The sequence below is a fragment of the Abramis brama genome (assembly GCF_963993115.1).
Source record: "Abramis brama genome assembly, chromosome: 17".
Classification (NCBI taxonomy): Eukaryota; Metazoa; Chordata; class Actinopteri; order Cypriniformes; family Leuciscidae; genus Abramis; species Abramis brama.
In genome coordinates this window covers 12,288,142-12,308,990 of record NC_139979.1, presented here as the reverse complement: position 1 = coordinate 12,308,990, position 20,849 = coordinate 12,288,142, and the positions used below count along the sequence as shown (strand labels likewise).

Genomic DNA, 20,849 nt, shown 5'->3' with positions numbered 1-20,849 from the left:
TGGATAAACAACATTTAACAATTACCAACAATTCTTTATCAGCATTTGAAGACAAGAAACACCATTTCAGGTGAAAGGTCGGAAAAAAACAACCATTCACACGATTCCGTTTGTCAGGTGACCACCAGGCACATGACTTGGAACGATCCGCCCGCATTTCAATAGCTTACTAGAGTGACACTTTACTTGTCCAATCAGTATACGAGCTACCGGGCGGTTGCCCAATTACACGCGAGTGTCGATCTTAAGTGGGCGTTTCATCGAGATGGGAAACATAAGAGACTGAAGATTTAAAGGAGAATCCATAATAAGTTTGCTCTCATCCATTTCTAGTATAACGAGGTTTTATGTTTGTTCTCTCAGCCTTTATTTGGTGCTGATTATATTACTAATAATCAGCCAGGTTATATTTTAAAGGGGTTGGGGAGGGGGGTCAACATGTCGATCCAGTACGAGGCACCGCTGGCGGACAGCTACGGGGTGGCGGACTCGTTTCCCAAAGATTTTGGATATGGAGAAGAGGAGGGAGACATAGAGGACAGTCCAAGTCCCTCCGATAGCAAACCGAGAATCCTGCTGATGGGATTAAGGAGGAGCGGGAAGTCATCTATCCAAAAGGTAGGAGGAAGAGATCTTATTTAGACAGTGTAACCTAACTTACGTTCTTTTCCCCTGCTGACTTCTTAGCCGAGCGAGTTAGAACCGGGTCAGAGCCGCCCCGGGCAGCCGAGCTGTCACTGGGCACGGGCAAGATCACCACTCAGAGCCGTTACAACCAACCTATTTCTTAAGCAGCGGTGGATTTACGGACTTGGATGCCACACAGGCCTAAATACACCACATTCAGACAGCTGGCTAAGAATATGTAGCATATAGATGTCCTATGTTCATGTTGTGATAACTCACCCGGCATTGATGTGGCACGTGATTTCTTCATATCAAAACCATAAATGCTTATTCATACATTCAGCATCCCCCACATCCTCTCAACACCGATGATGTATTGTAGATCATACGAACAGAAATGGTTTAGCTCATTCTTGTCCATGAATTTTCTTTTCTTCCTTTTACATTTTTTGCGCATTAAAGCTATTATTTGGGTATGGTAAGTTACATGAAATTGTGCAAGTGCATTTCTCATGTGAGGCTCACTCAGGATTTTTTTTTCTAATTAAAAACGTTTTACACAAAGTAATGAACAGAGCTTTTAAAAAAATACTATTAAAATGATTAACAATTACCTAGGAAGAAGACGTTAGACAGTCTACTAGAACAAGCTGTTTTATTGTACATGGAGCGGGCAGCCTTGTGTGGGCGCTTCCATGGTGACGTCACATGACCAGCTGTTCCATGCAATTGATTGGGATAATACTACTGATAATAATACAATTGTAATATTATGTTCATCTTATATAGCATTTTCGCTTTAAAAACAATTCTAAATGTACCAAACAGTATAATAATAACTACAAACTATTTATAAACAAGCTGTTCCTTTTGGCTTGTTGAAACAAGTCACGACTACCTACAACTTCCACACCACCAATTCAGGATAAATGCTGCATCGTCAAGCACTGAAAGTGAACACATGACAGTTGCAACTTATAAGCACTCATGGAGAAAAAAAAAAAAAAAAATCAGATTTGAGGTTGCAGCATCATGCATCCACGCCAGTAGGTGTCAGCAGTGAGCAAAATATACAATGACTTTAAGGGTATATGAAAGGGTATTTGATATGAAATCTGTAACATGATTCATAATGCAGAACTTAATTTACGCACCACTTGATTCTAAATGGAAAGTTTGTGAGCAGCATATTGTTGTTATGTTTACTTTGTGGCGAACATGACTTTTGTTTTTTTAGTGTATTTTGCGAGCGACAGATGAAATAAGAATTAAAATGTGTATCACTACTAAAAAATAGATAACCCTTTCAAAAATTGTATATAGTTGAAATATATCTTTTGTTTCGACTTCTTTTCCTCATAATTTCACACAATTGGTGTCAGTATAACATCCAAAACGATTTGTACTAATGCTAAAGTGGCTACTAAAATAGAAAATGTGTAAACTTTGTGCTAAAAGAGTGCAACCTTTAAGTGCCCATGATTCCCTTGGCTTTACGATTTAAGAATTTGAATCTGAGGCCTCTGAGACATAAGCCTTGCCATCAGTAAGCTCCCCATGAAGCATGTGACTGGGCTTTAGTTTGATTTCACAACTGGTTGACTTTATTACCTCTTGAAGGTGAGACAGGGCACTTTGAGAATGCTTTTAATGTATTAAATGTCTTTGACTTATCAGGTGGTGTTTCATAAGATGTCCCCCAACGAGACCCTCTTTTTGGAGAGCACCAACAAGATATATAAAGATGACATCTCCAGCAGTTCCTTTGTCAACTTCCAGATCTGGGACTTCCCTGGACAAGTGGATTTTTTTGATCCTACCTTTGACTACGAGATGATTTTCAGAGGAACTGGGGCCTTGATATTTGTCATCGATGCACAGGTGAAACAGAAAATTCAAAGCCTTGACTCTAATTACTAAACACACCCAAACAACATAGTGATGCATTTCTGTCAGTAATTCGAGATTGGCTGGATTCTTTTGTGAAACATTGTAATTACAAATACTGATCAGCTATCATTTTCGTTGGTGTAATATATATGGTTTTAGTAGAGTTGCACAATTAATCGTTAAAATATCACAATCTCGATTAAAATACTCACACGGTCTCATTCCTAAATGACAACGATTTGCCTGTGTCTATTAAATCTTTGACAAAATCACACCAGAACATCTTCTCAGTATCCAAGTGTGTTTACATTTCAAAAATAAAGTAATTTTAATACAAATTAATCAATAAAGTTGTCATTGCCAAAGGAAGTTTAAATTTTTTTTTTTTTTAGAATCCTTTCCCATGTAACCAATCGAGAAGCTATTGTAAATAGTGTGTTAAACTGCAGTTGAAATGGGTTAATGGTTGTAAATGATTAGATTATTTAAATCTTGGCTTTGAGTCCAGACATGCTGGTTTCATTTAATTGAATGTTGTTTGTCATTTAGGCTTGGCTCATTGTATCACATTGACTCAAGGTAAAAAAAGGCACAAGATTGACTTTGTGTTTCTGCTGGTACAGAGAAGTCAGTATGTTATCTCAGCACTTCAGTGTTTCTTCTAGCTGAAAGTTGTTTTTGAAGGATATGGTTGATTAGAATGCAGATTAGCAAACCCCATAACCTGTGTTGTTGTGTCAAGAAGAGCTGTCAACATTCTTGACATCTGCCTTTTAGAGGAGACTGATATCTTTTTTGCAGATTTCTTTTGTAATTCTGCATTCTTTTATTTTGTAAATATGTAAAATGTAATTTTCAATTCAATTTGTTAGCCTCAAGTATAGCTTTTTCTCTAAACCTAGTAAGCGTCTACATTGTACATTGCCAACTCATACTATTTAGCATTTTTCCTCTCAAAGGATGACTACATGGAGGCCCTTGGTCGACTCCACCTAACTGTATCACGGGCGTACAGAGTCAACCCAGAGATCAACTTTGAAGTGTTCATCCATAAAGTAGATGGCCTGTCTGATGACCATAAGATTGAGACCCAGAGAGATATACACCAGAGGGCTAATGATGACCTGGCAGATGCCAGTTTAGAGAAACTTCATCTCAGGTAATCATTTGCATTTGATTTCTGGTGCTGTTTATTGACTAAGGGTGTGTTCACATTTGGCATGTTTGAATCGATTAAAATGAACTCTTGTGCGATTTCTCTGTTAGTGTGGTTCATTTCAATATGATGCCATCCGAACCTTGGTGTGCACCAAACAAGCAGACCGAGACCGCTTCCAAATGAATGAAACACAGACCAAAGGCATGTAAACGAACTAAAAACGGGCCATGATGTCACAAGATGCGACCCTAAAAATGAGATAATGCTCAAGCATACCTGTTTTTTCTCTTCATAGTCTCAATATTGCCCATCACGGTTTGGTACAGGGCCGGCATTAGAATCGCGTCTCCTCGCAGCATATCTTCGTTTGCATGTGTGACGGAGGGGTTCCTACCACTGTTTTGACTCCTTTACACATTTTATAAGCTCTTCTAGGCTACACGCATACAAAGAGTGCATTTAACTCAACACACAGCATTATTTTGGATGTTCGGTAAGCTCCGTCCCGAAGTATACATAATAAAAGCCAACCAATCAGGTTGTGAACATATCCATATGCCTTTAGGTTTGGTATCTTTAAGTTCGGTGTTAAAATGTGACCAGGACCAGGACTAAATGGTTCTTTTGTTTTTTGGGTCTGGACAAATGAACCAAGCGAACCAAATTACAAGTGTGAACACACCCTAAAATACTTCTTGACCCACAATATGTGCCACTATTTCTGCGATCTGAGAAGATGGAACCGAAATCCTGCACTGATGTAGATGCATTGTGATTTTATTATTATTTTTAATGTGATATTCTCAATGTTTTCATTTGCAGAACACCTAATTAATGTGTAAATATGTGGGAAGGACGTTTGTTTGATTTAGTTTTTTTGTTTTGTTTATTTTACGTTGCTAAATCAGAGAAACTGTTAAGTCAGAGCCATTCTGGTGTTGACTTAATAATGGATGTAATGGATTGATGGTGAAAAGTGGTTCTCTAAGGAAATGGTGATGTTTCATGAGCTCTGTGTTAAATCTCAGTCATTACAGGCATTTGCTAAATTAATTTTGTTATCAAAATTTAAATAGAGTGCCACTTATGGCTGGATCCGATTACATGTTTTCTTTCTGATGTCTTCACTAATGCTATAGAATCTCCTGGTACTCTTTACTGAAAGTGAAGATGAATACACAGCTCTCAACTCTGATCTAGATAAAGAGTGTCTGCTTAATGATGTGTTATCTGAAAATATTTGCATTCACATTTGTATAGTTTGTTAGCCTGGTTAAAACCAGACCATTCTCAGTAGTAACTGATTAAATAACATTTAGTAATCTAAATTTGCCGGAAGTTGTCTGGGTTTTCCCATGCTAATAGTTTGTTTGTATGAATCTAAAAATGGCATCTTCAGATGCTCTGATCACCTCAGTACAAAAGAGAAAGAATTCTGGGAATTGTTGGTTGCTGTTTAGGGTACTGTAGCTTTTGGGAACCAATAAGGCCATGTGGATTACTGGATTTTAGTATCTGACAAGGACTAAGCACTTATACAAATGCATGCTAAAGCCATACTAGGAAAGCAAAAGCAATAAGCTTGTTTCCCTTCAGCTCGGTTTGGTACAGCAAGTCAAGCATACAGTTTAAGGGGCTTGAGTGGTCAGTGCTTCGTAAACAACAGGGCAAGGGTGAATTGCAAGCATACTTCTTGAGTGTTCTGCTAGAAGTATGCTTGCAATTCACCCTTGCCTGCTGTTGTTCACAAAGCACTGACCACTCAAGCACCTTAAACTGTAGACTTACCATTCACTTAGCAAATGAATGTGGTTATTATTTAGACTTGCACTATTTCTCAGTTTTGTCACCTATCATAGTGTATAAATTATTATTAATTGTGTTGCTCATTATGTTTTTAGAAGAGAAATTTGCACATCAGACCGGTCTGATATGAGAGGATATTTTACTAAGTCTGAGGCTGCTGTCCAACACTGCAGAGCCTTTAAGCTACTTCTGTTCTGGCAGATTCTGCTGTCTCGGTAACACTTCTGTTCATTTGGCAACAGATGCTGTCTGTAAAAACATAGCAAATTTTAGTCTCCCCAATATATAGTCACGTAACTGTTTTTAAATACCCCACTAAGACGGCCATTTTAACCGTGTGGTGGATTTAACTGTTCACCGTGCGCACATATGCATGTGAGATTGCAGTTGTCAGGAGTGAATGTTATGAGAAACGTTTCTTTAACTACCCTGAAATTTAGTTTGAATAGTTGTGCTGTTTAAACATTTGCAACTAGATCTAATCTGTGCCAGATAATGAATACAAATAAAATCTTAATTGGTTCACTGTGTAAATGCGGTTAAGTGATTTTTACCAGTACCATTAATGCAAACCTAAGAAAAGCATTACACTGCATTTAGATGAGTTAAATGAGAACTAGGTGTATTAGCTGTATTAAATCTGTCGGATGTTTTCTATTTCATTCTGTTTAAGGATTTTTTTTTTTCTGTCCTCTGCAGTTTCTATTTGACCAGTATATACGATCACTCCATCTTCGAGGCCTTCAGTAAAGTTGTCCAGAAGCTCATCCCTCAGCTTCCCACACTGGAGAACCTTCTCAACATCTTTATATCTGTACGTGTCTCTACCTCAATGTTTCTAGATGGTTGCACCTTAATGAATTTCCATTCCCTCTTTGGTTACTACATTATTGTCATTATGAAGAATATATAGTGTTGTTGTTGCAGTGGAAATGGCTCTCCATCTCCAATGCAGTCGTGCTCATGCATGTTTTATTATGCTCTCAATGCTGTAAGATCCCATATCAAACCCTGCAGGGCATTATGCAATGTGTGTATGTGTGTTTCTCTGCTAATAGAATTCAGGGATTGAGAAGGCCTTCCTGTTTGACGTCGTCAGTAAGATTTACATCGCCACTGACAGTTCACCGGTGGACATGCAGTCCTACGAGCTCTGCTGCGACATGATTGATGTGGTCATCGACGTCTCCTGTATTTACGGGTCAGACTTTGTATATGATTTCTACTGCATATAGGTCTATCTATCTATCTATCTATAAATCATTTTACATAACATTTCAACATATACATTTCTAGTACATACTGTTAAAATATGGCCATGGTTGTAGCGTTCATTAAATTATGTACTTTTTCTCTGAAGAAGAGGAGCTCACATTTTCTTACCATTATTTTTAGCATGCTTTTTATCAGTTCTGCATAGTGAGTGCATGTTTTGATTGTGTAGGTTAAAGGAGGATGGCAGTGGCAGTGCATATGATAAGGAGTCTATGGCCATCATCAAACTCAACAACACCACAGTGCTGTACCTGAAAGAGGTCACCAGGTTCCTCGCTCTGGTCTGCATCCTGAGAGAAGAGAGCTTTGAGCGTAAAGGTACGCCACAGCAATACTGTTATATTGGTGTCTTTTATTCTAGCGGCAGGTCTTCGGTTCTTTTTAATTCTCCTTTTTGTGCCGCAGGATTGATAGACTACAATTTCCACTGTTTCCGGAAAGCCATTCATGAAGTGTTCGAAGTGGGTGTTTCCACTTCAAGGACAAGCAGCCAGCCAACTGGCACCCCTCTCATGAAGACTGTTGCCTTAAACGGAACCCCCAGGAGCACTGTGTAGATAGATGGCAATAAAGACAATGATAAAAAGTGTGGAGATGATGGAAAAGGTAATAAGAGAGAGACTACATGATGGGCTGCATTCTGAGTATGCTGACCATTACTGCTCCCAAAAGCTTTTAAGCAGAAGCAAAAGAGTTTGAAAGTCATTAAAATAAACTTGCTGCAGTGGGTGGGGCAGAAATGTAACATGGGTAAGCTTGCAAAGCTAAGCTACAGATGGATGGAAGGGAAGAGGCACAAAAGAAGGTGGAACACTTTTTTTGTGACTAAAAGGCATTAACAAACTGTTCCTCAGGAGAACAAGTAACAAAGTGCAAGTCACTGAGGAAAAAACAAAAGCACAGCAAGAAACCTCTTACCCCGTCAGGCTAAACTGCCTGACAACTTGGATGAATGCTGTATGATATGCTGCTGGTCACTTAACACAGTAGCCAAGTTTAAATACATACCTGGGTTACTCCTCAACACGTGAATGTTGCAGACTTCTGTGAAAATTTGTGGTGCACAAAATGTATACTTCTGAAGCCTTATGTAGAGTTTGCCTGCCTGATGCAAGCCCCTAGTGCACACATGCACACTCGGTCACCTAAACAACCCATGTATTGTGTATGAAAGGTTACTAAAGGGATTGCAATGTGGATTTTGTCTTGAGTGTGTGTGTGTGCGCGCACACATGTAAATGTATGTATTCAGTGGAGAGGGTGGGAGGCAAGGAGGGTGGGTGGGTGTTGCATATGCACTGGTTCAGGGCCCAGAGATATTACAAAGTCAAACATGGGAGAGCGTTTGAGACTCCGAAGACTGAGGAAAAAGTTGTACGGTTCCATTTGACCTCTAGGACACTGTGATTGCACTTACGTTAGAAGATGTCAGGGATCCTAACTAACAAAATTCAAACTGGTATGCTGTACTGTTGCCCTCCAGTTACGTTATGGCATCCTTGGCATGTCGCTCATGCAATCCGAGGACATTGTAGGACGAACCTTAATATCTTACATTCCGGTTCTGAGGTGCCAATGCAGTTGTGCTCACATTTATAACTCACTAATCTTTGCTTTCACTCTTCCGATCACCAATCACCATGATGTTTTTGATTCTGAGAAAATCTGCTGTAAAATTAAAATATTAAGGAACGCTGAAGTGGCAGGACATTTGAATCAGTTAAATCCATTCCAAGCATGTCTGTAGAGATGCTTCATATTATCTTGCAATCAGCTCTGTCATTTATAATTTAATGGAAACTAAATGAAATAGGAAGAACACAAACCAATTGATCTTTAAGCCGTCTTGTGATTCTTGTTTCTAAGACTACATATAGGCCACAATTTATGCCTGTCTTGCGTTTTGCCAAAGGTGTTATCATTCACAATAAATAAAACATGTACACACCGGAATCAGTATTCATGTTCTGTCTTTGACTTGGCCACACACTCAAGATGGACATAATTGTAATTATTAAAGGTTTTTAACTGTTTATGCTTAATTTGGACCTGTACTTACGAAGCTTAGGACAGTTGCTCAAGGGGGGAAAAAATACACAAATATTTGTCAAGGAACAGTTCATCCAAAAATGAAAATAGTTTTCATGTTGTTCAAAGCAATGCCAAGGATATGGTTTTGACTCCTAGGAAATTCACAAACTGTTCAAATGTATGCCTTGAGTTGAATGAAATGTGTTTCAAATACAGCCTGACATTATTGAGCTCCATACTGACGAAAAACACTATAAAAATCCATATATGACTTGTGAAATATTCAAAGTAATATAAAATCTTTGTGCGCCGAACAGACTGAAATTTGTGTCCTAAATATTGACAGAAAATCTTGTCACCCGCCAAACCTCGAGTCGTTGGCGGGTTCATGAAGTGAGTGACGACGATGTCCGAATAATGAACAAATCGTTCTTTTGAGTCGAATCTTTTGAGCGAATCGGTTGATCCAGTTCACACAACTTTATCCCATTACAATCCGAATTATTCAGTAAAAATCAGTTAAAAGTTTTTGACACAAGCTGCCATATAAAATGGGAATAGTACACAAGTGAAATGTACTACTTTTTCTAATATTTTTATGATTTTTTTTTTTAGGTCTGGAGCAACACGAGGGCGAGTAGGCTAAATGCTGACGTAATGTTCATTTTAAACTAACCCAAAATAATGTCCATGATTGAGACACTCGATTAGTTATAGAGACTGACTAACGAGTGATGTCATTTAGTTTTAAATTAATTATTTTAAATTAATTTAAAACTAAATGATATAACTCGTTAGTCAGTCTCTATAACTAATTGAGTCAAAAAGTGAATGTTCAAAATAAAATTATCCGTTTAGAATGAAAGGCAAACCTGTTATAAATAATTTATTTATATAACAGGTTTGCCTTTCATTCTAAACGGATCATTTTATTTTGAACATTCACTTTTTGACAGTTGGGGGCGCCAGAGCACTGTAATTAAACGTATTAAACTGTCCCAACAAAAACACATGAGCTGGATAGGAAATGTCATACATAGTACATACTACTTCTACCATATCTTTATATAGTAATATTAAATAGTAATAGTAGTATGCTAGTATGCTATTCCGGTGCTGAGATATGTCCCAGGCATTTGATAGCCTACCTCTCAAACTTCCTTTATATTTTGTTTCCTTCATTTTAGGTCCTTATAAAAAGCATCATTAAACAATGTAGACCAATACTGTAAATAGCAGTATAATAATAATTTAGGGGATATTTGTATATCTCTTTTGAAACTTAATTCAGTTCTACGAGAAGCCTAGCACTGGCAACACCATTACTTGAGCAGTGTTGTTAAATACGAGCTTGAACGCAGTAATATAACAAGCCAATAAAAGCAGATCGGCATACGCCTCGCAACTACTGTCACAACTCATTATGAGAACCCACATCAACACAATTTACTGCCAATAAAACACTGACAGCATTTTTGTCCACTTCATTAAGCTTCTAATTTCTTGTAAATGTTTTGCATTAATCCCTTAAATGGCTTTGCATAGGCTTCTGTAGAAATTTTGGCCAAAACAAGCAGTTTCTCATGCAACTTGTGAATGAATAATTAAACAATTCTGGTCGATTAAGGGTCAGACTTAGATTACTTTTTTTTTTTTAAGTATCCATATTCTTATATTGACCACGGCAAAGTAGGCGTAGCCTACCAGCTAGGCATGACTTGATACATTTTTGCTAACCACAATGTGCAATGTTAACCACAAGGCCTAATTACTTCACAGTTTACAGTTTTATTAAAGCAGTATCATACTTGCAATTATTCTGAAGTTCTGAAGCATTATAGGCTTATGTATAATGCAATTATGTTTAAGTTGTGTTAGGCTATCTACTTAGTGATCCAGACATTAAGATTAGCCTATAAACTATTGAGTTAAACTCAAGAATCGGATCATTCTGATTTTTGAATAAATCGTTTAGACCTATTTTGTAAACTGGACCAATCAAATTCACTGAAAAGATCTGACTGAAAAGAACTATTTGTTCCATGTAGCCTATCAGACAATGTTGATTGTCCCTTCTCCCACTTATTATCCCATTATTAGGCTACTGTAAAACCATGCATATACATTAATATGTGATGTCCATTAAACATAAGAGGCTTTCAGAATTAATATATTCTGTGCTTTTTTGTTTGTTTTAATTCCAAAGTTGTATTGTACTAAGTTATCACAGTTGTTGCATAATGAAAAGTTACCATGGTAGGCTAAACATTTTTATACTAATTTATTCAAAGAAGGCCAAATGAAGTGGGTTTCTAAATATCTTTATAAATGCACTAATAATCATCAAAAATGATAAAAAAGTTAAAAATAATAAATATTTTATTTTCAAATGTACTGTCATCTTTAAGCTTTTAACATGGCACAATAATGTTTTGATTCAAATTTATGCTATTTAGTCAAAGTGATTTTCTGAAACAAGTGTTTGAAGAGAATCTCTTGAGAATGCTGTTTTGAATCCACTAGATGTCGCCAATGCTTTTGAATTGGACCCGAACAACTGTCTTTCTCTCTCTTTCTCTACTGCTAGTTATTGTTTGTCTTGTCTCTCTCTCACCCTTCCAGTGGCGACCAACATGCTAATGAAATGTTAACATCACGCACTTGTACAATGAGGGAGAAACCAGCATGATGTACAACTGTAATTTGGCTGAATAGCAGCGGCTGAAATTGCTTTGCTTTATCAAAACTGACGCGGCCGCACACACCCCTCCGCTCTCAGACGCTAATGACCAGACTAATAATTGGGAACGCTTACCGCTCTACACCTCAGCCAAACCGCAATGTTGATGTGATTGTGTTACAGTCTGAACACCAAAGCATCTCAAACTTTTCTGATGGCTAGTTATGCTAAGTTTAGAAAGTGCCACACTGAAGTGGAGAATGATAGACATTTGTCAGCTGCGCATTGACTTTTATCTTGCGTCACCGTAGGAGTGAAGCAGATGAAACAACGCTCGGTTCTTCCTAAATAAAGCGACAGGACTTGAGGAAACTGCGCCGGTTGCCATTTCTCCAGGTGCTGGTTATTTTTTACATCAAGACAACGCTGTCTGGCAGCTCCGAGATCTGAGCGAGATGTCCTGTGAGGAGAGATCTGTCTTACAGGAGCAGCACTCTGATTGTGAATTAGGGACCTGATCCGCTGGCCTGTCCTACTCTGGTATGGATCAGAGAAAAGCAGTAGTCATACCTCAGCACTGTCAGGGCCCTCTTTTATTAGAGCGCTGCTTTGCCAACAAAATCCAACACCAGACAGCCTCTAGTCATGACAGTAGAAACGGGGGGAGGGAAAAAAGGGAAGTAAGGAGCGAGACAGGAGCGCCGGTCGGATTCTGTATTTTTTTTTTTTGTGTTGGGCCATCAGAGCGTGTCGAGCCGGGGCAGTCAGCCAGCAGCCGGCTAATGGGCAGCGCTGGGTCGACTGTGACTAAAGGAACAGCGACAGATGCCATTATCTCAGCCTCGTGCAGATACAATGTCCTGGACAGCTCAGCCCAGTGCCGAAGTTGTGTGTGCGTGCTTGTTTAAACTTAATAGAACACGATGGATCGGGTAATCGCCGGATCTGGATGGCCTGTTCTTCTCGCCTGTTCCAGGCTGTGTAGACGCACACGAGACACTTTGCTCAAATTGCCCGTTCCTCATTGTCTATTCACAGGCATCATGAAAAACATGTTGCCAGCCTTCCGCCCTCATCAGGTTTGGGTTTAAAACATGTTCTTCTCGCATCGCCAGGGATGTTCTGGTGGTGGGGCGGAGAGGGTGCGACCCAGGCTGCGAGAAAGGGTCATTAGGCAACATTTTTTGAGGGTATAACAAATGTGATCCGTGCTTGCTTTGGTGCAGTGATGTGGGACAGCTATATGGCTGTTGACAGTGGATTGGCACCCATCAAGCCCTTTGCTGGAGTCTCCAGTCAGACGTGAAGCTGCCGAGACTAACCAGAGAGGGGGAGAATGGCACATGCATTTGAATGTGGTTTCTCCCATCTCTTTTAGTGTCTTGTAGGTTTATCCTGACACTGCTGGACTAATCAAAGACTCCTGAAATGTCTCGTTCTCAAGTCCCTCATCCAAGAGTCCCATTTCTCTCTCCTGTCCTCTGTTCAGTGTCTCCCTGACTCAGTACTTCTGCACCAGTAAGTTGGCATTCCACACCGACACGCTACTGAGGATGATGACAGATCATGGACATAAAACCGACAAGATGATCGCTAAGATCTCACATTCTTATACATCTTATACAGCTACAATGACAGGTGGTCCAACTCCTACACATTCTCTCACAACTGTTGAGACCAACGGGTCAAGGTTTGGCTGGTTAGCATGTTACCTTGGCAGTTGCTGGTTGATGTTGTCAACAAGTGTATTTCTCCACTGACAGCCATTAAAAAGTAGCTTCTTTTATCATTTTTTTCTTTTTTTTACTCTATTCTGATTGGCTGGAAGGTATGCAATAAAACAGTTTAATGCACAGTTAGTTCCAAGTCAGTCACAATTCTATATTCATGCGCTGTTTTCGTTGAAGCACACACTCATACGTCACTCACACAGAGATTCGAAATTGCGCTGTGCTCACATATAAACATTCAGGAGCACAGAAACTTATCAACGCTGCCCTGCGACTTTTAGTAATAAAATAGCTTCGATACTGAATTGCTACATTATATTTCTCAGAAAAGAGGGGGTAACATCGCTGGTTTTTGAAATAATTAAACTCACAGCTTCATTGTTAATAGAGAGAGGCGCTGAACAGACGCAGGTAATTCACACATGCATCTCTCATCTCTCTCTATCTCTCAATAACTAATTCAAATAAATGGTATATTTCATTCATTCAAATAAATGTCATCTTAAGCACTACTTTATCTCTATACACACAACCGGCGTAGCGTCATAGAACGTCTCTGAAAAGGTTCCCGCCCACTTTTAGGGGAAAACAAACCGGCGAGCGCCATACACAGTATCGGATTGAGGACGTGTACTAACCCTTACAAACATGTAATTTGTATTTAATTTTTTTTTTTTTCACACAGTAGGCTACCCCTATTATGTATTTGTATTTAAATACATTTTTCCACACAGTATTTTGTATTTTTATTTTATTTTAAATACATTTCCATGTATTTATGCCCATCTCTGCCTGCCATCATCATCAATATCTTGCTGTTTTGGAAATCGTATCTGGTCGGCAAAACTACGAACACATCTTCCTTTTTTAAGAATGACTTAAGTGCCGTTCTTTGTTCTTTTCTCGAAGAAAAGCTTAACTCCAAGTCCTCCAGAGTCGCGGCCAAAGCCGATTCGAAAGACCACTTTTCGCCAGCAGCAGCAGCCATTCTTTGTTTTCAAGTAGCAGGGAACCGTCGCAACTCTGTCGTCATTATGTTAAGCCCGCCCCGCCTACTCTATATAAAAGAGGGCGCCGCCATCTTTAGAATATTGTCTTTTAACTTCCGTTTTTGCGGTCGCTCTGTATATTTCTATGGCATTGCTGTCCAGGAGTAATTAGCTTTTGAAAAGTGGATTCACAATTTTAAAAGGTTCCCGTCCCTGTTCACTTGTCGCCTGTCAATGACGTAATATCCGCGTTATCCCTGGTTTCCGCTTCTACTGTCATAGTAACCATGGTGCCAGACGTACACAACTGCGTAGTGCGTAACGTCAAGTGGCACGCTGTTGTTGTTTCGTTCAAACACTATGGACCATGGCAAGCAGACTTTGGGACAAAAGGAGAACTAAAACGAGGATCAATATCAGCGTGGCGTTTTCGAGATGCCGAGAGCTCCACGTCCACGACTAACTTGGACTTGACAGAGCTTCACGAGTCACGACTTGACAGGAACACCGCTCTTGTATGTACTTTATTAGACAGGTGAGCAAATGTACATAAAACAAATCAATGTTATATAGCTCAACATGATGAAATGTTAGAATATGATCAGTATGTTATTTTAATGTTGGTCTAGCTTACTGCTAGTCTCATATAGCAAACAAACTAACACATAGAATAACATTATAACTTTCAACACACTCAAAAGCTGTTTAGTATGATAATGTAATGTTAGACAAAAAAAAAAAAAACAGCGCTGCGTTACCTCACAAGTTTAATTCTTCAAATAAAGTGATCTGTTTGAGTAGTAATTCAGCACTTGTGGGTAGTTCGGTAGAATTAAATGTCCTCATTCCTTTATATCCGCGGGACTCGTGTGTGGCGCTGATATCTGTCTCTCATTAGCAATCGCGACCTGCTTCATACCACAGTCATGTTAAAAAACATGAATGATTTCACTCAACCATAAACATTATTAGATCCATCAGCATGACAGCAAGTCCCATCATTCTGCTTATCACTGCGTCATCAACCTACGCCTTTGTTATTGTAAGAGGTTAGCGACCCCTAGCGGCGAAAACAAATTACATAATGTAGCTTTAAGCAATGATGCATTCAGTTAATCAAAAGTGAGAGTGAAGACAATTACTATAATGTTACAAAAAATGTTTCACATAAATGTTCTTTTGAACATTTTTTTTATCCATCAAAGATTCCTGGAAAAAATAATGTATCATGGTTTGCAGAAATATTTTAGGCAGCAAAATAATTCAATGTTGATAATAACAAGAAATGTTTCTTGAGCACCAAATCAGCATATTAGAATGATTTCTGATGGATCATGTGACTGAAGGTTTTGTGTACGTTGTGTATGTCTGAGGGTGTCCTGTGGCACCCTAGCAACTGCTATTGAGATGAATGAAAATTCAAATAGATTGGTGAAGAATGCGGGTTGCATTTTAATGCAGTGTAAGAGTTGAGGACAGTACACCACTGTGGTAATAAATCCCACAGAAACCACATCTCAGACTGTTACACCTCTAAGACGGTCAGGAACAGCACGGACACTGCCGGAGCACTCATCTGATTCCCTGAGAAATGTGGCCTACTCAAGCAGCTTTAAATGGCACAGCACAACTCTTCTGCTCACAGCAGTGCTTTGTTTTTTGCTGGCCTGTGCTGTGCTAGTTTATGTCTTGACTATGTAACCTTTTTTGTTCAAAATTAACAAGACGTGTTTACACTCATTTCAGGGCTAATTGGTGTTTTCACAGAGAAGGAGTTGGATATACATTGTGAAAATCAAGCTTTTAATGTTGTTTATATGTCTATGTAATGTTTTTAATATGCTAAACAAACCATGTGCAAATTCATAAGTCAGCACCATTGCTGAGTATTTTCTCCTTAAAACTGCAGTGAACCAAAGGCAGTCTCAAAAACGTGTTTCTGACGTCACAACCTTGTAACCAATCAGGTCAACGTGTGATCGTCAACGAGTGGATCTCTGAGCTGGTGTGAGTGGGGTCATGGAACCGCGTATACTAAATGATGCAAGGGTGTAGAGTTGCATTCAAGCTAAGGCAATACATTTTTTTCAAGGAAAAAAAAAGTTTAAATATGTAATTTTGGTGATCAAAGATGAGTTTTAAGGGATACAATTATTCTTTTTCACAGTAAAATCATGTAAACACATTGTTTATGTCTTGTAGCTATACTATTGAAACAATGAGTATTTTAACTTACAGATTGGCCTCATTCACTTGCATTTGTAAGTGCTTCACTGTAATATATATATATATATATATATATATATATATATATATATATATTAGGGGTGTAACGGTACGTGTATTCGTACCGGACCGTTTCGGTACAGGGCTTTCGGTTCGGTGCACGTGTGTACCGAATGACCGAATGCAATATTTTGTGTGCGGAACATAGGTACATTTTCGTGTTTCCACACGAACATATTAAGTGGCGGAAGTCTCCGTGTTCAGCGCAAATCCCGCCCTGCAGCTGATTCTAAAGTTTTACCAGAGCCCGTCTGCCTTATTAGACATTCTCTGGTTTTACCCGTCGTCACTGTAACCTAAACCAATGAAATCGACTGCAGGGCGGAAAAAAAGCTTTTCCGCTCCGTGTGCGCCGCCGCACTCTCTGTTCCGTCTGTGTGTGTGTGTCTGCGCGCTGCGCTCTCTGCTCAATGTTCAATGTTCGACTCCGTGTTTGCGCTGTGCGTTCTGCTCTGTCGTTAACGGCCCAAACACTCCAATCATGGACCGATCACGCACTGGAAAAGCAAAGTCCGCTCAAATAAGGTGAAATTTCACAGCTGCACTGTAATCATAGTTATTTATTTATATTTTTCATTAAATTTATTATGTGATATTGGTTTTGCTTTGCAGCAGTATTTTATTTCTTATTCTTTTTTTTATTTTATATATATTTTATTAAAAAGTGTAAACAAATTGTTAAAAAAAAGTTTATAGTAATAAACAACCTGCAGTTTAATGTTTGCATTTCTTTCCCTTACTGTACCGGAAATAAACCGAACCGTGACTTTAAAACCGAGGTACGTACCGAACCGTGATTTTTGCGTACCGTTACACCCCTAATATATATATATATATTCTAAAGTGGAAATCAAATGGGCTTATTAAATTACAGTAAAAGTAGACTGTTGAAAGGGCCGGGATCGAACCTGCATCCCCAACATGAGCGCCACAGCTCAACATGTCAGGACCCTGAGTCCCAACCATGGCAAATGACAGAAACATTGGTGTTACTCAAATAATCATCCCAAACATTATAATTGAGCATCCAGTTGTGCAAGTGCATGTCAGATCTCCAGCAAACATAGTGTTTTCACTGATGCTCTTTTTGCTGGATTTAAAAGTGATGACTCCCTCTTTTTTTTGTGCGAGATGGTGTTTCCTGCAACTGTCAGGCTTAAGACCTTCGCAGGATGACGAATAGAGAGTGTGAACGACTGTGGAGCAAGAGAAGTGACAGTTGGAGACCTGCTGCTGTGGGCACAGTGTGCGTTTGAGATTGCTTACATAGCAGTGAAGCTGCAAACTAAGCAAGAGCAAAGGACGGAGAGAATTACAGCAAAGACTGCACGAATGAAATATACATCATGGAGAACAAGCGATGCAAACAAGATATGATGTGAGGATAAAAGTATGTACGGAGAGACAGTATGAGTCAAAAGCAGGAGTTCATGAGATGTAGCAGGCTGCACCAAGATACATTAAACAAAAGATATTTTGGCACAAACTCTGAATGCACTTCCTGCTAGACAGCATTATAGTTGCATCACTTGTTTAGAGAACTTTTTGTGCCGTTTTTATTTGTTTGTCTGTTTCTTGATCGCACAAACTAAATCAAGTGTCGTTCCACCCGTTCGTTATTTGAGCTTTGGATCTAAACCAGTAGATTCCCTCGCAGCAATTCTCATTTAAATCTTCACCATTGTCCAAGAAACATAAACTGAAAAATATAAAACACAAAAGAGCCATTATTCTCTTTAGGTGAAGGTGATGTCTCAAGGATGCTGAATAAACTTGCTGTGTTTTTTTTTTTTTTTTTTTTTTTGGCTTTTATTTCTATGATTAAAACACTTCTTGGATTAACCTTTGATGTCAAGCAAAGTTGTGACCTTGTCTTTCAAAGTTTCCTGGTTTTGGAGCCTTTCCGCTGTTTTCTCTTGTCAAGGGCAATCACTGCATTGTGCCAACACCTGTGGTGATGGGGTGGTTTTACTGTGTGAAAACATTTTGTACTAAGAGCAAATCAGACAGGACAAGCACCTCTGGCCATTAGCTTTTAATCCTATGGCCTCGTTTCTCTCTCTCTCTCTCTCTCGCTCGCTCTCTCTCTTCTTTTGTCTTTATCTCTCGTATTCTTTAGAGTTATGCTGTACTATTTTTGAAATAAATGGATATTAATTTTTTCTTCAGCTCTGTGATATTCAGTGTTTTGTGCTAGAAAGTTAGAAAGTGTGATTCCCCTCAGGTAAAGAACATTACTGGGCTGTGGATGTTCCAGTTCAGGCCACACGCCATATTTTGGTTTCATTCATTCATAGTGCTGTATTATCATACCTCAGTTATGTTTTCAAATGTTATTTAAAAAAAAAAAAAAAAAAGTACACTACCTTTCAAAAGTTTGCAGTCAATAGGATTTGTTTGAATGTTTTTGAAAGAGGTCTCTTATGTTCACCAAGGCTGAAAAATTATTCAAATTTAAAGGAACTTTTTAAAGGCAATTCTAAGGCTTGTTTTCTATTTTGATATATTTTAAATTGTAATTTATTCCTGTGTTGGCAAAGCTGAATTTTCAGCATCACTACTACAGTCTTCAGTGTCACAGTTTTGCTACTTATATTTGTGGAAACCGTAATGCATTTTTTTTTTCAGGATTCTTTGATGAATAAAAAAAAAAACAGCATTTATTTGATATCTTTTGTGATAAAATATCTTTACTATCACTTTTGATGAATTTAATACATTATACATTACATACTTAAATATATTGATTTCTTAAAAAAAGAAAAAAAAAGAAAGAAGACTCCTAATGACAAATAAAACTCTTCCTTGCCTATAATGTTATCTATGCATTAGATCTGTCATGACAATGTTTTTTTTATTTCCTGCTGTGCATGACAAGCATCTTTGTTAAAAAATTTCAAGCATATGATAATTTTTTCAACTATTGTGTTTTTTGTTCTGAATGAAAAGGTCTGTAAACACCTTTTTTGTGGTATGCAGAAGAAATGACTTCTGTGCTGCCCTTGCAATATAAAGGCAATTTAATTAAAATTTAGGCTAACTTATTTGTATAATCATATATTTGCCTTTATTTATGGACAATGGTAGACGGGGCACAGAGAAATAACCTAATCCTTTTCATACCCTCTTAATGGAAAAGTAATGGTTAATGTGTTGCTTTCCATAAAGAAAACAATGTTACTTAATTAACAAAGATAATTATAAATGATTACTTTTTTTTTTAAATAAGAAATTAAATGAATGAATAAATGAATGAATGAAATATGTTACTTTTAAAAGTATTCCTCCCTGACACTACTTTTCCCCCCATAAAAATAGGAGGATGGTGTTTTGGTGTGTGTTGCTGACTGTAGAGTTCATGCTCTCTTCAGGAGGAAGAAATGTAAGTGTTAGTATTGGTAAGTGTAATCCACAACTTTTTCTTGCCTATTTTACTCAGATTACCTGTTGCTCAATCAAATGTCTGAATTTTTTGCTGTTGTTGGGAACATGAGAAGTCTTCAAATCTTTGATAGACACTCACAAGAGAACATTTCATTCTCTTCCTCTCGGATGCGTCTTAAATCTACAGATAGTCCTATGATTTTTTTTCCACATGTAAGCTGCAATTGGTATGCAATTTGCTTTTTGGTTCCTCTCGCAAATTACATCCATTACTCTTCAAGTCACAATGTCAAAAAAACCATGAATGAAATTCATGCTTATTGCTGCACGATTAGCTTTTAAGTCAGCCTGGTACATGATGTGTACACTTAAAAACTCTGTCACCTTGCCTGTTTTTTTTCTTTAGTGTATTAAATCAAAAATTGTTCACTAATTATTTTCTCAACTCCGTCAGACAGAATATTTCTCTGTCATTATTATATGACATGAAAGGAAACGTATTTTAGCAGGGTCGCTGTGTTTGATGTAGACTATATGATGTGTTCTTATATGGCAGACAGTTAATTGTTGTTTCCCGTTCTTTGTGCACCTGACAGCTGTTTTTGAAGAATGCTAGTTGCTTGTTTTGCAGTGATGTCTAATTCGTCCACTGACGGTCTAGTTGGGAGGCACTGGTGGAGACTGTGATTGGTTGATGTCAGGAAAGATCCTGTTTTCATACCTCACAGACTCAAAGAATGAACTGAGGATGTGTTGAAGGGTTCTGATAAGTGCTTCATCTGTTTTAAATGCCTTTTTTGTCTGCAGGGCTGAGAACAGAACGAGAGAGAAAGAGAGAGAGATATGGATAAAAATATGCAGAGCAGAGTGAATGGACAGAGATGCACAGGGAATGAGGGAGGAAGAGGGGGGTCTGGTTTAGTTTCGTTCAATGAGAAAAGTAGTGATCTGAAACTGATTTTCAGCCTGAATGTCATAAAAGTGTGTATGAT

The 20,849-nt window shown here is 38.3% G+C and overlaps 1 protein-coding gene across 1 annotated transcript; it reads left to right on the top strand.

Annotated features, from left to right (window-relative positions):
* Nucleotides 1-250: 250 nt before the first annotated feature.
* Nucleotides 251-8,710, top strand: rragca (Ras-related GTP binding Ca). The gene is made up of 7 exons (XM_084088057.1): nucleotides 251-618; nucleotides 2,305-2,508; nucleotides 3,477-3,676; nucleotides 6,182-6,296; nucleotides 6,541-6,683; nucleotides 6,927-7,075; nucleotides 7,163-8,710. The coding sequence occupies exons 1-7, from the start codon at nucleotides 439-441 to the stop codon at nucleotides 7,312-7,314; spliced, it is 1,143 nt and encodes a 380-aa protein (XP_083944183.1). The 5' UTR covers nucleotides 251-438; the 3' UTR covers nucleotides 7,315-8,710.
* The last annotated feature ends 12,139 nt before the right edge of the window (nucleotides 8,711-20,849 follow it).